The sequence below is a fragment of the Centruroides vittatus genome, unplaced genomic scaffold (assembly GCF_030686945.1).
Source record: "Centruroides vittatus isolate TY-2023 unplaced genomic scaffold, ASM3068694v2 contig_474, whole genome shotgun sequence".
Classification (NCBI taxonomy): Eukaryota; Metazoa; Arthropoda; class Arachnida; order Scorpiones; family Buthidae; genus Centruroides; species Centruroides vittatus.
Genome location: NW_027122266.1, coordinates 3,122,452 through 3,142,178, shown reverse-complemented (window position 1 = coordinate 3,142,178; position 19,727 = coordinate 3,122,452). Strand labels below are relative to the sequence as shown.

The 19,727-nt window shown below is 34.9% G+C and overlaps 4 protein-coding genes across 4 annotated transcripts; 3 read left to right on the top strand and 1 right to left on the bottom strand.

Moving 5' to 3' along the window:
* The first annotated feature begins 3,340 nt into the window (after positions 1-3,340).
* Positions 3,341-4,000, top strand: LOC136977738 (protein FAM200C-like). Its single transcript, XM_067273288.1, has one exon. It carries the CDS (start codon positions 3,341-3,343, stop codon positions 3,998-4,000), a length of 660 nt encoding a protein of 219 aa, XP_067129389.1.
* A 190-nt stretch (positions 4,001-4,190) lies between these two features.
* On the top strand, positions 4,191-5,144 carry LOC136977737 (protein FAM200C-like). The gene has a single exon (XM_067273287.1). It carries the CDS (start codon positions 4,191-4,193, stop codon positions 5,142-5,144), a length of 954 nt encoding a protein of 317 aa, XP_067129388.1.
* A 2,755-nt stretch (positions 5,145-7,899) lies between these two features.
* On the top strand, positions 7,900-9,422 carry LOC136977736 (putative nuclease HARBI1). Its single transcript, XM_067273286.1, has 2 exons — positions 7,900-8,130; positions 8,490-9,422. The coding sequence occupies exons 1-2, from the start codon at positions 7,900-7,902 to the stop codon at positions 9,420-9,422; spliced, it is 1,164 nt and encodes a 387-aa protein (XP_067129387.1).
* A 180-nt stretch (positions 9,423-9,602) lies between these two features.
* Positions 9,603-10,226, bottom strand: LOC136977735 (uncharacterized). The gene is made up of 2 exons (XM_067273284.1): positions 10,116-10,226; positions 9,603-9,953 (listed from the first exon to the last, which is right to left on the bottom strand). Exons 1-2 carry the CDS (start codon positions 10,224-10,226, stop codon positions 9,603-9,605), a joined length of 462 nt encoding a protein of 153 aa, XP_067129385.1.
* Between the last annotated feature and the right edge of the window lie 9,501 nt (positions 10,227-19,727).

Here is a 19,727-nt window from a genome sequence, read left to right as displayed (position 1 = left end):
ACACTGAAATAAGTAGAGTAGACCTACACAGACTGAATAAACCTTATTGTCAGTAACAACAGTAACAAAGAACCTCGTAACTACAGTCAGGTCCGGATTTACATATGGACATTTGGGGCCGGTGCCCAGGGCCCCCACAAAACTATGTATAAACATAATTTTTTTTTTATTACTGCGACAGTTTAGTGTGACCTAGTCATGAGGGCCACAGGCAAAGAAAACCAAACCCGATAAAAAACCTATGAACCATCGGAAAATTTCGGGAAAAAATTTTACATAGATATTTTTCAATTAAATTAAAATAATTAGTTTTACACAATAAAATATAAGTATGTTTACAATAACCTTATTTTTAAATGAAATTTACAACTTCCTAGTTGAAATCTAGTTAAAAGTACGGTATTTTATGTAAATTTTCTAAATCATCAAATTTGCCTACTCTTAAAGAGGGCCCCCACCGAATTTGTGCCCAGGGCCCCCGGATTGGTAAATCCGGCCCTGACTACAGTAGTCTCTAGCACGAGGTCTTACACAAAACTGCTGGTAGACAAAGGAAATCTTCACGTGCAGTAGACCAGACTCAGCGCCTTCTATCGGCGGTCAGGCCACACGTCTAACCGGCACTCACGTGTGACAGTTATCTTTGTAAGCTGGCCGAACCTATAATGAGCTTGAAAAGGTCCTCTTAGTACTCTATGGGCACTAAAAGGAGTCTGTTTTTACGCTACATTTCTATGCGAAGAAACACAGTTATGCCATGAAATGTTAAAATTATTTGTATATGTCAAATTTATAAACACGTTTTTCCCTCTCGAAAAATATATTCCTTAATTAATATGATAAACAATTTGGCAAACCCATTATGAGTTCGGCCAGGCTTTCAACGGGGAAGGGTGGGTGGTGAGAACGGGCCCGATACATCCAGACGGAGCACTCCCTGAAAAATTCCTGGGGTTTTCGATTCGTCAGGATCAGTCCCGGGCACCCAGAGCAGTAGACTGACACCGTATCCTCTCGGCCATCCAGCCGTCGAAATTGTAATATTATGATATATAATTAAAATGTATACTAAAATATTTTTTAAATTTTTATTTTAAAAAATCAACAGAATATTTATAATCTGAATGTCATTAACTTAGAATTTTTTATTATTTCTTCGTTTGAATTTTGTTTGGGCACGATACCGCATTTCCTGAATATGCAAATATTATCCAGCCATATTGTATTAGAGTGAGTTTTCTTTAAATCTTTTTTATAGTCCAATCGTAAGTTCTGTCAAATTGGTAACCATTTTGTTTAAAGGCACTTTGTAAAATCCCTTTCGGGTACTTTTATTTTTTGAACATACAGGCCAAGTTAATTTCTGTGAAATAATGAAGTCGTCTATTAATTTCAATTGCCTTCAATATACTGTATTATCATACAAGATCCATTATTGCAACAAAAATTACTGAAATTAAACGAAACAATATTTTTATTTCAATACTGTAAATCAAAAAGTCTCTTGAATTGTACTATAAATTCATAAATTAATGAAATAACTATATTTCTCCCATTAACATTTTTTCATCTTTGTGTTTCCGTCGGAAGGCGAGCGATTTCCTGAATAAACAAATAATTTTTTCAACGTTTGATTACAATTTAAGTTAGATAACTCCCAAATTTACTAAAACAATGAAATGGTGTGTTTATTTTAATTTTTGCGGCCATTATCTCTCCAAAATTTTTGACAAAAAGCACAGGAGTTATTAGGTTTCAAAGAAGGGTGAACAAAATCACCACACACACACACACACACACACACACACACACACACACACACACACACACACACACACACACAAACACAAACATAAACACACACAAACACACACACAGAAAAACCCCCAAATTTTCTTTGCATTTATTGATGTTTCAAGGTCCAAAAATTGAAGAATTATGGGGGAGGGTCATTTTTCGATCAATCACCATACTTTCCCTCTGTTATATAACAGAGCCGGAAAAGTAAAATAATAGAAACATTATGAATAGGGTTTGTAATAAGAAAATTTTTTAAAAAGTATGTTCTAAGAAAATTTTTATTTATAGCAAAATTTAAAAATAAACTACTACATCTTGATATTTTTTCTTTTAATTTTGATTAAGCACACTGTGCAATCCTAAACAATAATCCTCATTATAATCACTGTTTCAGGCATAAATATCTATTTACTAGAAATTTTCCCATCAAGCACGATGGACTAGTTTCTATGAGAAAGTAGAGATTGAAGAATTGAGAAGAATACAGATATCAAGAAATTCAAGAAGAGTTGCTAAAGTTTCTACAAATTAAGTATCTTATACTGACTGTCAATGCATAGTTAATGTGCGATACATTTTAAATAACAAGCTCATTAGATTGTTACTTCCAACTGGATAATATAATTTCACGTGGTCACTATAAATTTTTTTTTAAATTGTTGTAGAAGTGACGTAATGTTGCTATCTTTTTTAAAGTTTAAATTTAATGAACTTTAAAAAATGCCATTTGCCAAAATATTTTAAAATGCAACTTAAAGAAAATTCCATTGTCAAGCGTGAACTAAATGAGGTGAATGATGTTACTGCAACGTAAGTGCAATTACCAATCCGAAATCCATAAAACCTTTATTCTATAGCTGATATTTCCGCAAAATATACTTTCTGTCAGAACATAAAACAATTACAGTATAACCAAAATTTCATCTGGACTGGACAAAAATTGCAGGTGTTATAAGAAATTTACACACACACAAATGACAACTTTTATATTATTAATGCCCAACTAGATTACAGGTTGACTCTTATTTCAGGCATAAATAGATATTTATGCCTGAAATAAGAGTCAACCTTAAACTAGTAAACTAGAAATAATACTTTAGCACTGTGGTTCTTAACCTGGGTTCGACCGAACCCCTGGGGTTCGGCGAGTCAGTCTCAGGGGTTCGGCGGAGGTCAACCACCTGACGTCATCGTGACGTAGAAACCGTATTGGTTTCGAAAACTAATGCTACATAACGTGTGTTCTATTGGGAAACTAACTTCTCTTACTCTCTAACTTCTACTACTCTCTAACTGAAACAAAGTGAAGAGGTCCCAATCGAATACACGTATAAACGACCTGCAAGACGGTCAAGCACACACCCGACTCATACGTTCGTGATGACACGCCCCACTCGGCTATCATTGGCTGCGGGTGATCACGCAACATCGCTTGGCCTTTCTATGCTGCAGGAAATTTGGTGCGCCCAGTATTCGAATTGTGACTGTCGTGATTGTACGTCGTGTGATTTCTTTTTTAATATTTTAATCCCTTCATACTATGTCGAGCAAAAAGAGAAAGTGGTCGGACGAATATGTACAATATGGATTCACATGTATAACAGAACGTGATGGGAGTCAGCGTCCTTGTTGCATGATTTGCAATGCCAAGTTGAGCAATTCTAGTCTAGCACCGGCAAAACTAAGAGAACACTTCTTTAATCTGCATGGAAATTACAAAAATACAACACTCGCTGAATTCAAGGTGAAGAGGGCCAGATTTGATGAAAAGGGTAGTCTGCCTGTCCTCGGCTTTGTACCCATCGATAAACCGATCCTTACAGCATTGTACGAAGTCGCTTACCTTATCGCAAAGCAGGGCAAACCACACAATATTGGTGAAAAACTCATAAAACCAGCCGTGTTGAAGATGGCGAATATCATGCTGGGAAAAGCGGCTGAAGTTAAGTTATCCCAAATTCCTCTTTCAAATGACACCATCAGTGACAGAATAGACGACATGAGCAAAGATATCTTGGCCCAAGTAGTTGCAGATCTGATTTCAAGCCCGGCAAAATTCAGCCTTCAACTCGACGAAACTACAGACGTTTCCAGTCTAAGTCAGCTTGCAGTATTTGTGCGCTATGTGAAAGACGACGTTAAAAGGAAGTTTTTTTATTATGTAAGCCTCTTACAACAACAACTAAGGCAGCCGATGTAAAGAAACTTGTGGATGACTTCTTCAAAGAAAATAATCTTTCGTGGGATATGGTTTCTGCAGTTTGTTCGGACGGAGCTCCAGCCATGCTGGGAAGAAAGTCTGGTGCGTGAAGTGCGCTGTGAAAGCCGATGCACCACACATCGTTGTTACACATTGTATTCTACACAGGCATGCGTTGGCAACAAAAACCATGCCTCCAAAACTGGCAGAAGTCTTAAAAATTGTAGTGGAATGCGTGAACTATGTGCGAAATAGTGCTCTGAGGCACCGCATCTTCAAGGAGTTGTGTAAAGAAATGGGGTCTGAATTCGAGGTACTTCTGTACCATTCAAACGTTCGGTGGTTATCCCGGGGACAGGTTCTGAATCGTGTTTTTGCCCTACGTGAGGAATTAGCCCTGTTTTTGCAAGAGCACCAACATGGTCATGCAGATTGCTTCAAAAATTCTGAATTTATTCTCATGCTTGCGTACATGGCTGATATCTTCGCAGCTCTCAATCATCTGAATCAACAGATGCAGGGCGGTGGTGTCAACATCATCGAAGCGGAAGAAGCCCTGAAGGCGTTTCAAAAAAAGCTACCGTTGTGGAAACGACGAATAGAAAACGGTAACTTTGCAAACTTTACGCTGCTAGACGAATGTGTAAATAAGAATTATGATGTGCCTGGAATCGGAGATATTTCTGTATCAGGGGAACTGAAGCACGCAATTTCCATGCACTTAGACGAGCTTGCAAAGTCTCTTGAAGGGTACTACCCTTCAAGAGAGTTATATCCAGCATGGGTGAGGCAGCCGTTTACGTTTGATGTTGAGAAAACAGATGTCAATGATACAAACCTGGATGAAATCATTGAAATTCAGCAGAGCCAGGTTCAACAGCAACTCTTCAAAACAACAACGCTCTCATCGTTTTGGTGCCACCAAACAGTAACGTACTCTGCTATTGCGAAGAAAGCTCTGGAGATTTTGATACCGTTTGTGACAACATATCTTTGCGAGCAATCCTTTTTGAGGATGCTGGACATTAAAACGAAGAAAAGGAACAGACTTAGTTGCGAAAATGACATGCGAGTGGCACTTTCCAAGGTAAAGCCTCGCATTTCCGAACTGGTGTCTAAAAGGCAACAGCAGCAGTCACACTGATTTTAAATTTTGTTCTTTGTTCTTAATGTTTTATTCTTTGTTCTTAATGTTTTGTTCTTTGTTCGTAATGTTTTGTTCTATAATGGTTTTGTTTATTTTGTAGACCAATAAAATATATACGTATGTTTTGAATTTGAAAAATTATATTTTATTTTTCCAATTAAAAGGGGTTCGGTGCAGTGGCGTGCCGTGACATTTGATGACAGGGAAGCTGTGTTTCTGTAAGAAGCCGACTTCCAGGGCAATCAGTTAATTGCGTGTCAGTGATGGTCTAGGGCAGTGGTTCTTAACCTTTTTATACTCGCCGCTCACCAAATATTTCATAATTTTTTTGTGACCCCCATTTTTTAATAATAATTTATATTTGATAATTTGATAATTTATCTATAATAAATTGATTTTTTTATTATTGCTTTATTTTTTATATAATAAATGTAAATCATAACTTTATTATTTCATTATCTATTTAAATAACATTCAAACTTCACAATTAAACATGAAAACTCATTAATTTTTAACAGAAAATAAAATAAGAAACATGTCGATAAATCGATCCAATGTCGATGCTAAAACTAAACTAAAACTAAAACGCCCACTTGTCGTAAGGATTTTGCATAACTTTTGCAAAAATATTTAACATTTTCAAAGCCTACTATTTTTCCTAATTATTTTTAAAATTCCAAGCATTAATAGTTTCTTAAAATTGCTTTGGAATAAAAGAAGTAAATACTGCGGTGTAAGTAGCATATTTACATTTATTTCTTCTGTACTAACAAAGTTATATGTAGGAAGAAATACAAAATAAATAAATAAAAACTAAATAGGAAAACTTTATCTTTCTTGTTTCACTTTTCAATACGATATTCGGATTATACATCAATTTTCTTTTTATTATATTCTGAAGGAAATTTTGCATAATTTGGCGGCCCCCGGCAAACTTCTTATGGACCCCCAGGGCCGCGGCTCCCTGTTAAGAATCACTGGTCTAGGGTCCATTCGTATTCATTTGTTCGATAAGCCAGTAAAAACTGTAGACTTCTCTAAATGTATTTTTAATATCACAATTACATTCTGAATCGCTAGCCACGATATAAGGGCTAAAATTAAAAATAAATTATAAAAACTTACTCGGTGAAATAAAATGTGCGGTGGATATACATACCTGGTACAATGTATTGTTCGATTGTATTAATATACTTTTAAAGAAAATTATAATTAAAATATAGCTTTGTAAAGAAACGTACATAAAAATAACATAAAATATTCTTTACTTTTTAAATCTTAAAACAATCCACTTAGTCAAATATCTTGATACGAGTAGCTAATGGATGGAACTAGTGACGGTCCAGGTAGGTGTGTAGTGAGTGTGTGCGTGCCAAATCCCGAGGGTGCCGATACCGGTCAATGTCAAATGCCTCTTTTGTCGCATCACTAGTATATCTCAAAGGACGCCACAGGGCTGTTGTAAATTTTAAACGTTTCTCACCGTAGCTGTAAAAATCTAACTATGTTAAACTTAATAGTCATTCGTTTTCTAACTAATTCGTTTTAATACCAGGTGTACACGGAAATCAGTTTCCCACTGTACTGAGCGAGTGATTGGTTCTGTTAAGCTTTTGTTGAAGTAAAATTCTGGCTCTTTCAACAGGATTTTATTTATGTCCCCATTCCCTAATCTCTTAATTATTTAGTCACTTCTTAAGTAGAAATAAGTCGAAACCAGTTACTTTGTACCTGAATATCTGTAATCTTGGGAAAAAAGTGGAAAGACAAATTTTTATGACAACGGATGTATAAATCGTAAATTTAAGGAAAATAAATTCTAGAGCTTTTTTTTGTACCATTGTATGTACTGTACGTCTCATTCATTAAATTTGGTTGTAAATGATGCTGCCAAAGTAACAGTTAATTTTTAACACTGTACTAGAATTGTACACGTTTTTTCTGCACCCCCTTACAGATTGGACATACTAAATCGTAATATCACCGGTTTAACATTGAAATCCGTAAGTAATATAAGACGGGAGAGCGGAATAAACGCAGAATAAATATATCAAATATTTTAATGGAGTTTTTTTAAACTCCTGTCAAATATACAGAACTATCATAAAAACGTGCCAGTAAACTCCTATCGGTTGGGTTGTTATAAATCTAGTCTAGGGTGGGCAACCCTTTTTATAACATGGGCCAGAATAAATTTTACGTTTTTTTCCGCGCCGTAGTAGTTAATTGACGCCTTCTTGTGACTCGTAATTTTTTTAGTCTGCAAATATGAAATAAATAAATAAAAAGTTAATTACTACATTTATTTTTTTATCGTTTTCGAAAATTACAAAGAATTGGAAAAATAACTAATTAATAGTTATTTTTCCAATTTAATAATCTATTAAAGATCTCGCGGGCCGGATAGAAACTTTTTGCCAGCCGTAGCTGGCCCGCGGGTTGCCCGCCGTTGATCTAGTCTGCTCATGATTCACATAATCGGGCGAGGGTGGTCGAATATCTAGCAGGCGGCTAACAGCCCACAACTGCTCCGGGATATAAAGTCGCGTACTCTTTACGCGTGTGTCGCTTCTACCAGCTAAACCGTGACGTTGGTGCTCTGTAAAGCGCATGCGCCAATGCCTATAATCTGGCTGCTTGGAAGGGCCGCGTTTCTTTATGCAGCGAGAGTGTAGCGAAAATGACGTCACGAGCAGCTATCGCTACACGTCGCTGCAGTATAGTTTAGAAACGCTTTTCGCTCGAGCTAAAGATGGACGCCGTAATATATTCTCTGATTTCGATTACGGCCGAAACAAGTGTTTTAGCTAAAGAATTACGACAAAACAAAAAACGAAAGTATGAAGAATTGAGCCTTGCTCTTTCGAAAAAAATGAACAGAACGAAGAGACAGAAGATAGAAAATTATGTAGAAGACATAGTATTTTCATATTCTTTAGATGACTTTCAGAGTCATTTTCGACTTTCAAGAAATTCTACAGAAGTAAGTTTTACTTTAAATACTTTTTCTAATAGGAAACAAAATGCTATAATTTATAAAATAGCTTATTTAGTTTTACATGTGTTATTCTGTAAGATTTTCTGAAAATTAAGTTTTTTAAATGAATCAAATTTTGATATTCGTTAAGTTAATCGAATTATAATTACATTTAAGTTTCGGAAATTAGTTAATAATATATTTTTTCTTGTCAGCATAACTAAACAAAGAACAGTGTCATTGTACTAACATTCGTAAATTAAGTTAGTCTACTGTATGCACTATAATATTAATTATATGTTTCTGCCTGTTATTTCTTTCTTGTTCATTAAATAAAACTTATCGTTTATGTATTTATTTTATAGGAAGTTATAAAGTTGATAAATACAACAAGAAATGAAAAAAAGATGGGTCGACCTTCTATTTCAACAGACAAAGAAGTTTTGTTAAGTATATGGACACTTGCTAATCAAGAGTCTTTCAGAGGCATTTCCGATAGATTTGGTTTGAGTAAAGGTCATGCATACAGAAGTTTTATGAATTTTTGCAATAAAATGAGTTCCATGTTGAGTAATTTTATTAAGTGGCCATCAAACAATTTGGACGACACCGTACACAAATTTGAGCAATTACGAAAGATTCCATTGCCAGGTGTAGTTGGATGTGTTGATGGAACACACATATTCATAAAGGCACCTAAAAAAGATAGCCAAAGCTATTACAACAGAAAAGGACGACATTCCATTTTGTTACAAATAATATGTGATGCAGAAATGCAGATTATCGATGCTTTTGTTGGATGGCCCGGAAGTTCCAATGACTCTCGGGTGTGGAAACAAAGCCCAATATACAATTTATTATTGCAGGAGCCAAAAAAATATTTAGGAAACAGTTACTATTTGCTAGGTGATTCTGCATATCCTTTAGATACTTTTTTATTGGTACCATTTAAGGATTATGGTACTCTCACTATAAAAGAGAAAACTTATAATAAAAGACACAGTTCAGTCAGAGTAGTTGTGGAACAGACTATAGGACTTTTGAAAGGACGTTTCCGCAGACTCAAATATTTAGATATGGAGAATATCGCAGCCATGTCTAAAGTGGTTATGACAGCATGCATTTTACATAATTTATGCATTAAGAAAGGAGAAAAGGATATTCCAGAAGACATCTTACTTGATAACCATGATGGTGATGATGATGATGATTGTGATGATTTTCCTGAAAGAACACACAATCGTGCAGCTGCTGTAGAAAAACGAAATAGAATTGCAGATTTCTTGATGGAGAAGTAAAATATATTTTAAGTGCTTTTATTGTATGAAACTGTACATATAAAATAAAATTTAGATTTAAATTAATTATACAATCTTGTATTTTTTTTGTATGAGTACATTTTATTTTAACACATTACATTTGTAATATTGTTATGTACAGGGTTCTTTCTGATGCACCTGGAAAATGAGGGATTTTCATTAATGTTTGAAATTCGAAGGTACCGTCGAAGCTAACAGTGTTTCTGAAAAAGGACTAACATTAGCTTTTAAACCAAAGAAGTGGTCGAAATCTTCATGAAATTCCCAAAAAGGAAGTCGACCACTTCCAGATTTTCTCATCTGATCTTTCCTCCTCCTATAAGTTAGAATTAAATTTCGCCACTTCCGATCACACTCCACTGCTCCTATGTTGATGCCTTCTTTTTTCATTTTTAAACAGACATCTCCCCATAGTTTCACTTTTTTGCAATTCGGTTTTTCAAATAAGGAGTCCATTTCTTGGCGAATTTCAATAAGCTTTTTCACAGCAAATGATGTACAAACAGTTTCCTATGAAAAATGAAATTTCATCAGCATATTTAAAATAGTTTTATAAAATTTACACTTAAACATTACTGTTACTAAGTAAAAAGGCTACTTAGACATGTTACTCAATAACATAAATATAAAGAATATATATTTTAAATAAACCTAATACAATTAAATACTTACAGAATCTGATTTGTTATCTTCGTTAATTGATGGAACTGAGCCCGTACTAGTATTTTTAGGATTTAAATCTGAGGTAACTGCAATTTTAAATAATAAGATTACTTTTTTCATTTATCCACATTATAAGTTTTATTTAAACATATCTCAGAATATCAGCCATACATACAACTACTTAAATATAATTTACATTTACATTTCATTTACATTTTACAAAATAGATAATTTAATAGATTATATAATTTAAAAAATATCTAACCTTTATTTTCTGTGTTCTCATGGCTGGAAAACATTAATTTAAAATACTGTTCTTTAAAGGCATTGTCTGGAAAATATATAAATTCTAATCACAATACAAGAACTCATATACAATAATAATTGAAAATTTTTCAATTATTATGGTCTATTCAATCTGTACATTGAAGTGTTATATGAAATATATTAATTATTAAATTATATTTAAGTGAATTATATAAAAACAATCGATAACGGCTATACTTTAATAATTCGAAAGTACATTTAATCTGTAAATTTACCTGTTGTTAATCTTTCCATAATGTTCTTGTCGACAGTTACCTCGACATTTTTATTTTCGCTGGTTAATACAACATTATACATGCAAGCGTCCATTTTGATTTACACGTGTAGCGAACGTAAAACATGCTTTATCTTTGCTGCAGCGACCTCTTGCAGCAAACGTTTAGAAACGGTTTGCTACATTGCAGCGCTGCATTTAGAAACGGGTTTCAGTGAGTCCGCTGTAAAGCGCTTCTCGAGCGCTGCATAAAGAAACGCAGCCAAGTTGACAGGCAGGCGGCTAACAGCTCAGAACCGGTCCGGGTTATAAAGCTGGACTCCGTACGCGTGTGTCGCTTCTACCAGCTAAACCGGGTGAGGTTGGTGCTCTGTAAACCGCATGTGCTAATGCCTATATAATCTGGCTGATTGGAGACTGACCCGGTTTCGACATTCCTTCCGCCACCGAATTATTCGAATATACAATAGCAATCTTATCGTTTTTTTTTCACATGTAGTATAGAAATTTGTAAAAGATACATAATGCAGTTATAATAAAATATTCATTTTAATTAATTCAAAGTACGTTAAACTTCTTTCTAATATGAAAATTTATATTTTATAAAATACAAGGGAAGGTCATTGGAAGGTGGAATCGGCGCTTCCATCGCTTCCAATGACGGCACGCCACTGGTTCGGTGAATGCTCATATGAAACTGATGGGGTTCGGTACCTCCAGCAAGGTTAAGAACCACTGCTTTAGCACATACTGTGATTAGATTGCTAATAGATTATTTTTAAAAACCTGTCATATGACATTGATTAATCTTATTCAGTGTGAAATGTCAAATTTTTCAAAATCAAAATTTCAATAAATATATTTTATTGGTACTTTTCTGTAAACGGGACACCAGCCGATACGGTAAGATTCAAGCTCTGAATGAGGAGTTTCACATCACCCCCAGAATTGTTGACGCTTCAAGAGATTTTTGCCTCCAAAGATGAGTTTTTAACGTGTATCAGTATACTGCCGAATCTACATGCTTCGCATGTAGTCGTACGCTTTGGTGTTCGCTATCGGTCGCGCTCAGTGTTCGAGTGGAGGCAAGCATGATATATAGTTTTAGAGGGTGTGTCCCCTAAAACTATATATCATGCTTGCCTCCACTTCAAAGTACTCCACGACCAGTCAAGTGGGCTACTCAAAATTGGCACAATCGCGCAAGCTAAATAATTAAATGCAATACTCTTAGCGGACGACGGTATCGCGCGTTGGATTAAAGTTACAACCGGCAACTTAACAGAAAAGAACCATTTTATTTTTAAAATCATAAAATTTGATATTTTATGATTTTAAAAATAAAATACAGCAGAGACTCGTTAATCGAAACCCCGGTAATTAAAATCGCCGGTAATCGGAACGATTTTCAGTCGGACTGTGTCGTGCCGAATCGAACGTTTTTGATACTAAATTTACTTCTAAAGTATAATTTTTATGTTTTTATATTCTTTAATATATTTATTTTGTTTGTACAAAATGCAGAAATAATTTTTAACGATACGATAGCCTCGATTATTATTATAAAAATTTTCGTTAGGCTTAAAATCGACGAAAATTCAACACGAAGCGACACGCAACGGAGAAAAATTTGAACATCGGACGGGTTAATATATTTATTCGTACTTAATCGGTAATCGGAACAACCCCAGTCCCAATTGATTCCGATTTTCGGTTCTCTACTGTATATTTATTCTGATAGACAATACAGTTTACAAAAATATATAAGTTGTATTTTCTGTCAGAATAGTCAAAATTAAGAATTATGAGAATGGGTTAATGTTACCTATGGTAGCGAACATCGCGGCTCGTCTCTGAAACAGTGGGGACGCGCGTTCTAACAACCTATTTTAACAAATTACCATAATTATTGCCAACCAAATGATTAGAATAGGGTAAGGTGACCAGACGTCCCGGATTTGGGTTGTTAGTCCTGCAATGAACATCGTCCCGGAAAGTGTCCCGCATTTGGTCATGTAACATTTTCAACATGTTCGCAAGTTGTCAAGAGCACAAAGTTGTCGTTTTCTTTTACTACTAGTAGCCCGGGATGCCCCGTAGTGGGCGTTCTAGCAGCAACGGTGTCATTCCGTAATATAAATAATAATTTCATATCAATAATTCAATAATAAATTCCTATTGCAATAATAATATACTGAATTTATTATTAATTTAAATAATAGCTAGGGGCGCCCCTAGTGGCCGTTCTAGGCATACCATGACAGATATACAAACAGCGCCATCAAGTTGTAAAAAAAGACAATTTGTTTTTTTCTATAAAGCAGTGGTTCCCAACCTTTTCTGGGATGCGGAACACTTTCGTAAGCAGTTTTCTTTAGCGGAACACTTACTTAAGTTAATATGAAATACATAAGCTTGTTATCAGTTATTTTATTAGAATTGAGCAGTTATCATTCAAAATCTTTACTCATATTATTAACGCCAATTCTAAGACTGCAAAAAAATATATCTAAATAACTTTAATGGGAAATGTGCCTGATGTTTTTTACATATTTCATTCAGTTTTTATCATTGCCTTTATCTTATTCGAAACAGTAGTACACTCCATAAGTACGAGTCGTACTGTACATATATATTTAAGTTTATGAAAATTTTATGATTTTAATTTTTTTAATATTCGGCGGCTCGAATACGATTGTACACTTTCCGATTTGCGACTAAATCTGCGGAACACTTGGGAGATGCTTACGGAACACCAGTGTTCCGCGGAACACCGGTTGGGAACCACTGCTATAAAGAGTTATTTTTAAGTTTATTTATTCATTTATGTATTTATATATTTTTCTACTAAATTATTTATTAATGAATTAGTTATTATTATTATATATAGGTATGTCGGAGGTCCACCTCATTTTTAGCTCCCACAACACAGAAGCGTCCCGCGTTTCACAGAAGCGTCCCGCGTACTTAACATATCTGGTCACTTTAGAATAGGGGTAATGTATTAGAATAGGTTAGGTTAGGTTAGAACGTGCGTCCCCACTGTTTCAGAGACGAGCTGCCATGTTCGCTACCATAGGTAACATTAACCTGAGAAGGTTATTGTTGAGTTAAATGTAGTGTTCTTACCATCATTTTCCCTAGTTCCATTTAAATCACTTGAGTCCAGTGGCATGCTGTGACATTTGATGATAGGGAAGCTGTGTTTCTATAAGAAGCCGGCTTCCAGGGGCAATCAGTTAATTGCGCGTCAGTGATGTCTAGGATCCATTCGTACGTGCGTGGTGGCGGAAGACACGTATCTGACAAAAACCGACAAAAAAGAAACATAAAATAAACATACACTATGTACAAAATACTTTGCTTTAGGACAATCAGCCGTTCGGACATCCTGGGCGTCGATGTGGTTCTTCGATGGTCGATCGAAGGTGGCCCAGGGACAGTGGCGTTGACAAGTCTGTAGGGCACGGAGAGACTTCCTCTGTTGGCGTCGGGGACACAGTCTAAGTCCGAAGTGGCACGGGTTACAGGTTGGCACAATAGACGAGAAATTGTATTTTTTTTTTTTATTATATTTTTTATTATATCAATCTCCGTTCTTTCTTTCATCCATTTTGATTGGTCGTTCTTCCTCAATCACGCTTCCCGAGTGGTTGATCCCTGGTTACTAAACGTAACGAGACTCTTACCTGGACCGGGAGAAAAGTCAAAATCGAAGATGAATTCGATCTTCCACCGATCATAGGACGACTTTCTTCCGCGATTTATGGTTTCTGCCTGGCAGTTTAATATAAACAATGGGTGTCCGACTACAAACGACTTTTACCTATGTTTTTTTAAACGAATAAATTTTTCTCTAAATTAACCGTTTTTTCGCGTCTTTCGTGACGGGTCAGACCTGTCCGGTACACGACATTTCCATGAAAGTTTTAAACAAATACTGGAAATGACAAAATAAACAATTTATGTATTTTAGTTCTAAAATACAATTAATACATACATAATACAAATTCATATGATACAAACAATGATAGAAAAACTTGTTTTTTTATTTTTTATAAACTTACTCTATTCGGCGATTTTTTTTCGGCAAAGTCGTTAATTACTTTAGCATAAAAGTCGCTGGTCCTCGACTCCATCAACGTTTTTAAAAGCTCTTTTTCTATCGAAAGTTGCTTTCGATAGAACAACGCTAGCGACGACAATTTTTCCACTGACCGAGTGTTCCTGGCCGATGTACGAATTTGCTTCGTGGTCGAAAAACTGCGCTCAACAGATCCACTGGTAGATGGTACCATAAAAATTAATGATATTAAATCATATAATTCTTTTAGTACGTCTTTATTCGGATCGACATTAATTATAATACTTTTTATGTCTAAGAGTTACTTGTCGATATAGTCCAGACACGAATATAAATATAACGATTCACTACGTAATTTAGATAAATCAAATAATTTCCCATAAAATTTACTTAATTTAAAGAATTAAAACACGTTTGGAAAAATTGTTTTTCGTAATATTAAAATTATTAGCATCTAAAAGTGATAAAAATTCTAGATTTTCTGTAAAATAATTACAGTATAATTAAAAGAAAATTATAATTAAATATAACTTTGCGAAGAAATGTACATAAAAATAACATTGAATACTCTTTACTTTTTAAATCTTAAACAATTCACTTAGTCAGATAGCTCCCTACCCAGTGGCTAAGGGATAGAATCGTTGGAAGCGTTACACGTTACACAGCGTTATACGTAGCTTCCACCAGCTAAACCCGCTGAGGTTGGTGCTCTGTAAAGCGCATGCGCCAATGCCCTCTGGCTGCTTTACACCATTCAGTTATTCTCGCCGTAGGAGCTGTCTCGTAAGCGCTTCCATTCCGCCACTGATATTCGAATATACAATAGTAATCTTATCGTTTTTTCACATGAAGTATAGAAATTTGTAATAAGATACATGATGCGGTTATAATAAAATATTAATTTTAATTAATTCAAAGTATGTTAAAATATGAAAATTTATATTTTAGAAAATACAAGGGAAGGTCATTGGGAAGTGGAAGCGGCGCTTCCACCGCTTTCAATGACGGCACGCCACTACTTGAGTCAGTTGCATTGTCATTTTGTATTCCATCTACTTCACACGCTAAATCTCCATCATATCTGGTGATACACAAATATCTAGATCATCTATTTCTACATCATCCGGAGTAATCGAACCTTTGGAATAAATATCAATAATATTTTTGTCGTTCTTTTTTAACATTCCTGGCTTTTGGAGTTTTTCACCAAATTTTAGCAGATACATCAATGTTTTTGTAGCGTTCGTGTAATTTTTTCTTAGAAGTTTTTCTTGTTCTATCTTTTCTCTGATGTTTTCTATAGTCTTTTCTTTCCTCTCTACTTCTTTTTCCAATAAAACTATGTTTTTGTTATTAGTATCTGAAGAATCTTCGTTCATATTCTTCAGTAAAGCATCATACTGCTCCATCAATTTTTCAGAAGCATTTAACTTGGTCTGTAATGCTTCCATCCTTTCAACTTGTTTTGTATTTTCTTCTTTAAGCAAGCACCAATTAGTTTTCAGAGGTTCGATTTCTTGTAAAGATTTAAATTATTTACGTAGTTAGTACATTCTTGGGGTAGTTTCTCCACCATAAAAGTCAAATTTTCTAACTTTTGTTTCTGTGCTACGTTTTCTTCGCACTTAACGCTATAATTTTTAATAATTGTATCGGTTAATATTATTTCACCTTCGATAGCAAAATAGTTGTCAGACAAAATGTCTGGTTTATTTTCAGTAGACATTTCACTTTTTGTCTTCGTCACGTTTCAAAATACTAGAAAACAAACGCACACTTCCCATAATTTCGTTTCTTTAGGCAGTGTTGCCATCTCGAGTAACTTCTTGATTAGTTATTAAAAAATTGTTTATTTTATTTCAAATATTTCGGTTATTTTATAAACTTATAAAATGTAAATTATTAAAACATGTATTTAAATTAAGTTATAAAATTAAATTACATTCATTTATAAAAATAATATGAAAATATGATTGTACATGGAGATGAACACCAGACGATGATTTCTCAGTGATTAAATAATATATAACACTTAATAAGAACAATGATTCAATTAAAGCATGATGTAACGCTTTTCACGTATTTATATATTTTGATGGCCGGATGGCCGAGCAGTCAAGGTGGCAACTTACCACTCTAGGGACCCGGGATAGAATCTGGACGGGTCGAAAAATCCCCAGAAATTTTTCGGGGATGATCCAACCGGATATGTCGGCCCTCGTCCTTCACCATCCGGCCGCCCCATTGTGGGACTGGCCGAACCTATAATGGGCTTGCTAAAAGAGGTCCTCTTAGTGCCCACAAAAAGAAAGAGCAAAAAAGCAAAAAAAAAAAAAAAAATATAGTGGTCATGTGTGATATGCCGAGTGGATCGGACTTAATGAAGATTTTACTCGTTATTTGCATTTACAAATTTTGTTTTATAAATATCTTCTGTAACTTTAAAATTAAACTTTTTGCATAATATAATAATTCGTAATATAAAAAACTCTCATTACATATCGCCACACACAATTTTTATTTTTTATTTTTGCTGAGAAAGTTACGCAGCTTGTTGCTGGATATTTTAAAAAAATTAATCTCAAAATTGAAGAATTATTACGAATCTGCCTATATCAATATATATCCAACCAAAACAGCATATTGACGTATTGTCAATCTTTTCCCATTTAATATTATCAATGTTGATAATATTAAATTAAGTAAAAATTAAAGAGTACGAATTTAAGAATGAAAAATAATTTATTAAATTATTACAAATAATCACTGCATGATATCACGTACTCAAACATATATTTAAAAAGCTTTTACATGCCAGAAACATTCTTGGTCTACAAACATGTTTGAGTTGTGGATGTCAAAGTTCTTGAATTTATATTTAGCCCATTTTAAGAAGGTTGATACCGTGACTCCGACTTCTGTACGATCTTGTAGTCGAACGATGTCCAAAATACGCATGTTCGTCCATCTCGATAGCGTTCTCTTAGAGCTCTATTTGTGGTACAAATTCCTGGTCGATTCGTTCTTTTTGGTAATACTTTAATTTTTCTTTCACCAAAAAGTGATTCATCTAATGTCATAGCAGCAAGAATAGAATTTTTGTCTGAAAATTCAATATATGCAAAAGTTTTAGAATGGCCCGAGTAATTATCATATAAAATTGTCAAACGGTTTATAGAACCACAGAATGGGGTTACCATTAACCGCTCGACGCAGCTGCACGCCAGGCATAATGTCGTCGCCATCGTAACTAAGCAACTGAATGGCATCAGGTATTGTTTACGGATGAATTCCGTTTTTGTCTGTGGAGGAATGACGGCCGTGGACCTCGTCCGTCGTGACTACCGGGGACCACCGCGACATACTGTAGATGATATGCACGCCGCAGTGGACGCAGCTTGGCAAGGGGTACCTCAAGCAACTATTAATCGCCTCATTGATAGTACTACCTCGCCCTACAGCTACCTGTATAACTGCCTACCAGAACCATATTAGTTACTGTATAAACAAGTATCTGTTCATATCTGTTTGTTCTTTTAAGTATGACATACATTGAGGACGTTTTGTATTTAATAATAACGGATGTAATTTGATCCAATAATCTAGTGTCTTATATCAGGAGTCACGGTAGTGGCAAGTAAAACGTGACTACATTTACAGGAATAAGAGTTGCCGATTTTCAGGGATCGATTTTTCCGCCCCATACACCTATGGCAATTTCGAATATCTTGTCTCGTTAGAAGGAAAATTATTTTCTTAGGTAGTGTGAAAAATTTCAAGATTTTGTATAAAGCGGTTGCCGAAATATAAGCAATCGAAAAGTGCAAAAATCTGCAAAAAAAAGCGGTATTTTCTTCTCATTTTTCTTCGCCCGGCACTGCAGACGCTCGTAGAGAGAAACCACTGGGTCCAGAAAACTCAAATTTTAAGCTTAAGCCTCTCTTGTTATCAGTGAGGTATTGGAAAAACTTCCGGGTCGATAGGTCAAAGTTTACGGAGTTTCCCGTAGAGCTAATTCAGTTTTACGGCTTAATTTTATGCTTATAAGAAGAAAATTGCATGGAAACAAATGAATTTTATTCAAAATGTTACTCAAAATTACAAAAGTTCAAATTCATGCCAATTAAAGCTTTTTATAACGATTTTACTAGTTCAGTAACATGATGATGATTGAAAATATATTTTGAAAAACATAGATGACGTCATCGTTTCGTTACATTATTGTTTCTAACATCAAAGTTCATGGCAATTTCTTCTACAGCGATAAATTGTATGATAACAGGCCTACAGTAATGTATAAATGGACTATGTATGTTCATCCCGAACAGTTTATAGATATCTATGCTTTCCAAATGTTTCAGCCCAGGCAGTTCTATCATACGGTGCGGTAGCCACCTACGACAAGACCCTCTGTTCCATCTACAAGGATGTAGTAAGAACAGAATTCTAAGGAGTGAGGAAATTGTAGGATTCTTCTAAACCCTACAATTTTCTCACTCCTTAGAAATGATCCAGAGAAAATAGTGCCTCGGCCGAAACAACTTGAAAGGTTAGAAATCTACAAAGCCTTCGGGAGAAGGACGGTAGTTAACTTCAAGGAGACAGACTCCATTTCGTCAGGCTGGAGAGCGTATAAAAAGTTATAAGTGAATGTTTCTTCTTTCAATAGTGAGACTAATAATATTTATCACGTCTTTCTTAATTATGCACAGCTAACAGAGACCGAGATTAAAACAATTCTCTTTATTTCGCCTATTTAAGAATGCATTTCGGATTGGTAATTTTCTAATTCGTATTCGGGCTCACAGCTTCAGTGTCTAAAGTTGTTGTCTCCAACATAACGAACAAAAGGTTAGTTCGTCCTAATACACTTTTGTTATGCACAATGATGGATATAGTGCAAAATTTGTACACGTCCTAATGATGTAGTTTTTACATATCAGTCTCTTGCATGCTTTCTTTGTCTATTTTGATGGGCAAATGCAACGCTTCTTTC

Bases quoted from the DNA above. Each gene is read 5' to 3' on its own strand.
- LOC136977736 (XM_067273286.1), top strand. From the start codon at position 7,900: ATGGACGCCGTAATATATTCTCTGATTTCGATTACGGCCGAAACAAGT. The intron at 8,131-8,489 runs GTAAGTTTTACT...TTTATTTTATAG, and splicing joins TTTCAAGAAATTCTACAGAA to GAAGTTATAAAGTTGATAAA.
- LOC136977735 (XM_067273284.1), bottom strand. From the start codon at position 10,226: ATGAAAAAAGTAATCTTATTATTTAAAATTGCAGTTACCTCAGATTTA. The intron at 9,954-10,115 runs GTAAGTATTTAA...CATTTTTCATAG, and splicing joins AAGATAACAAATCAGATTCT to GAAACTGTTTGTACATCATT.
- LOC136977737 (XM_067273287.1), top strand. From the start codon at position 4,191: ATGCCTCCAAAACTGGCAGAAGTCTTAAAAATTGTAGTGGAATGCGTG.
- LOC136977738 (XM_067273288.1), top strand. From the start codon at position 3,341: ATGTCGAGCAAAAAGAGAAAGTGGTCGGACGAATATGTACAATATGGA.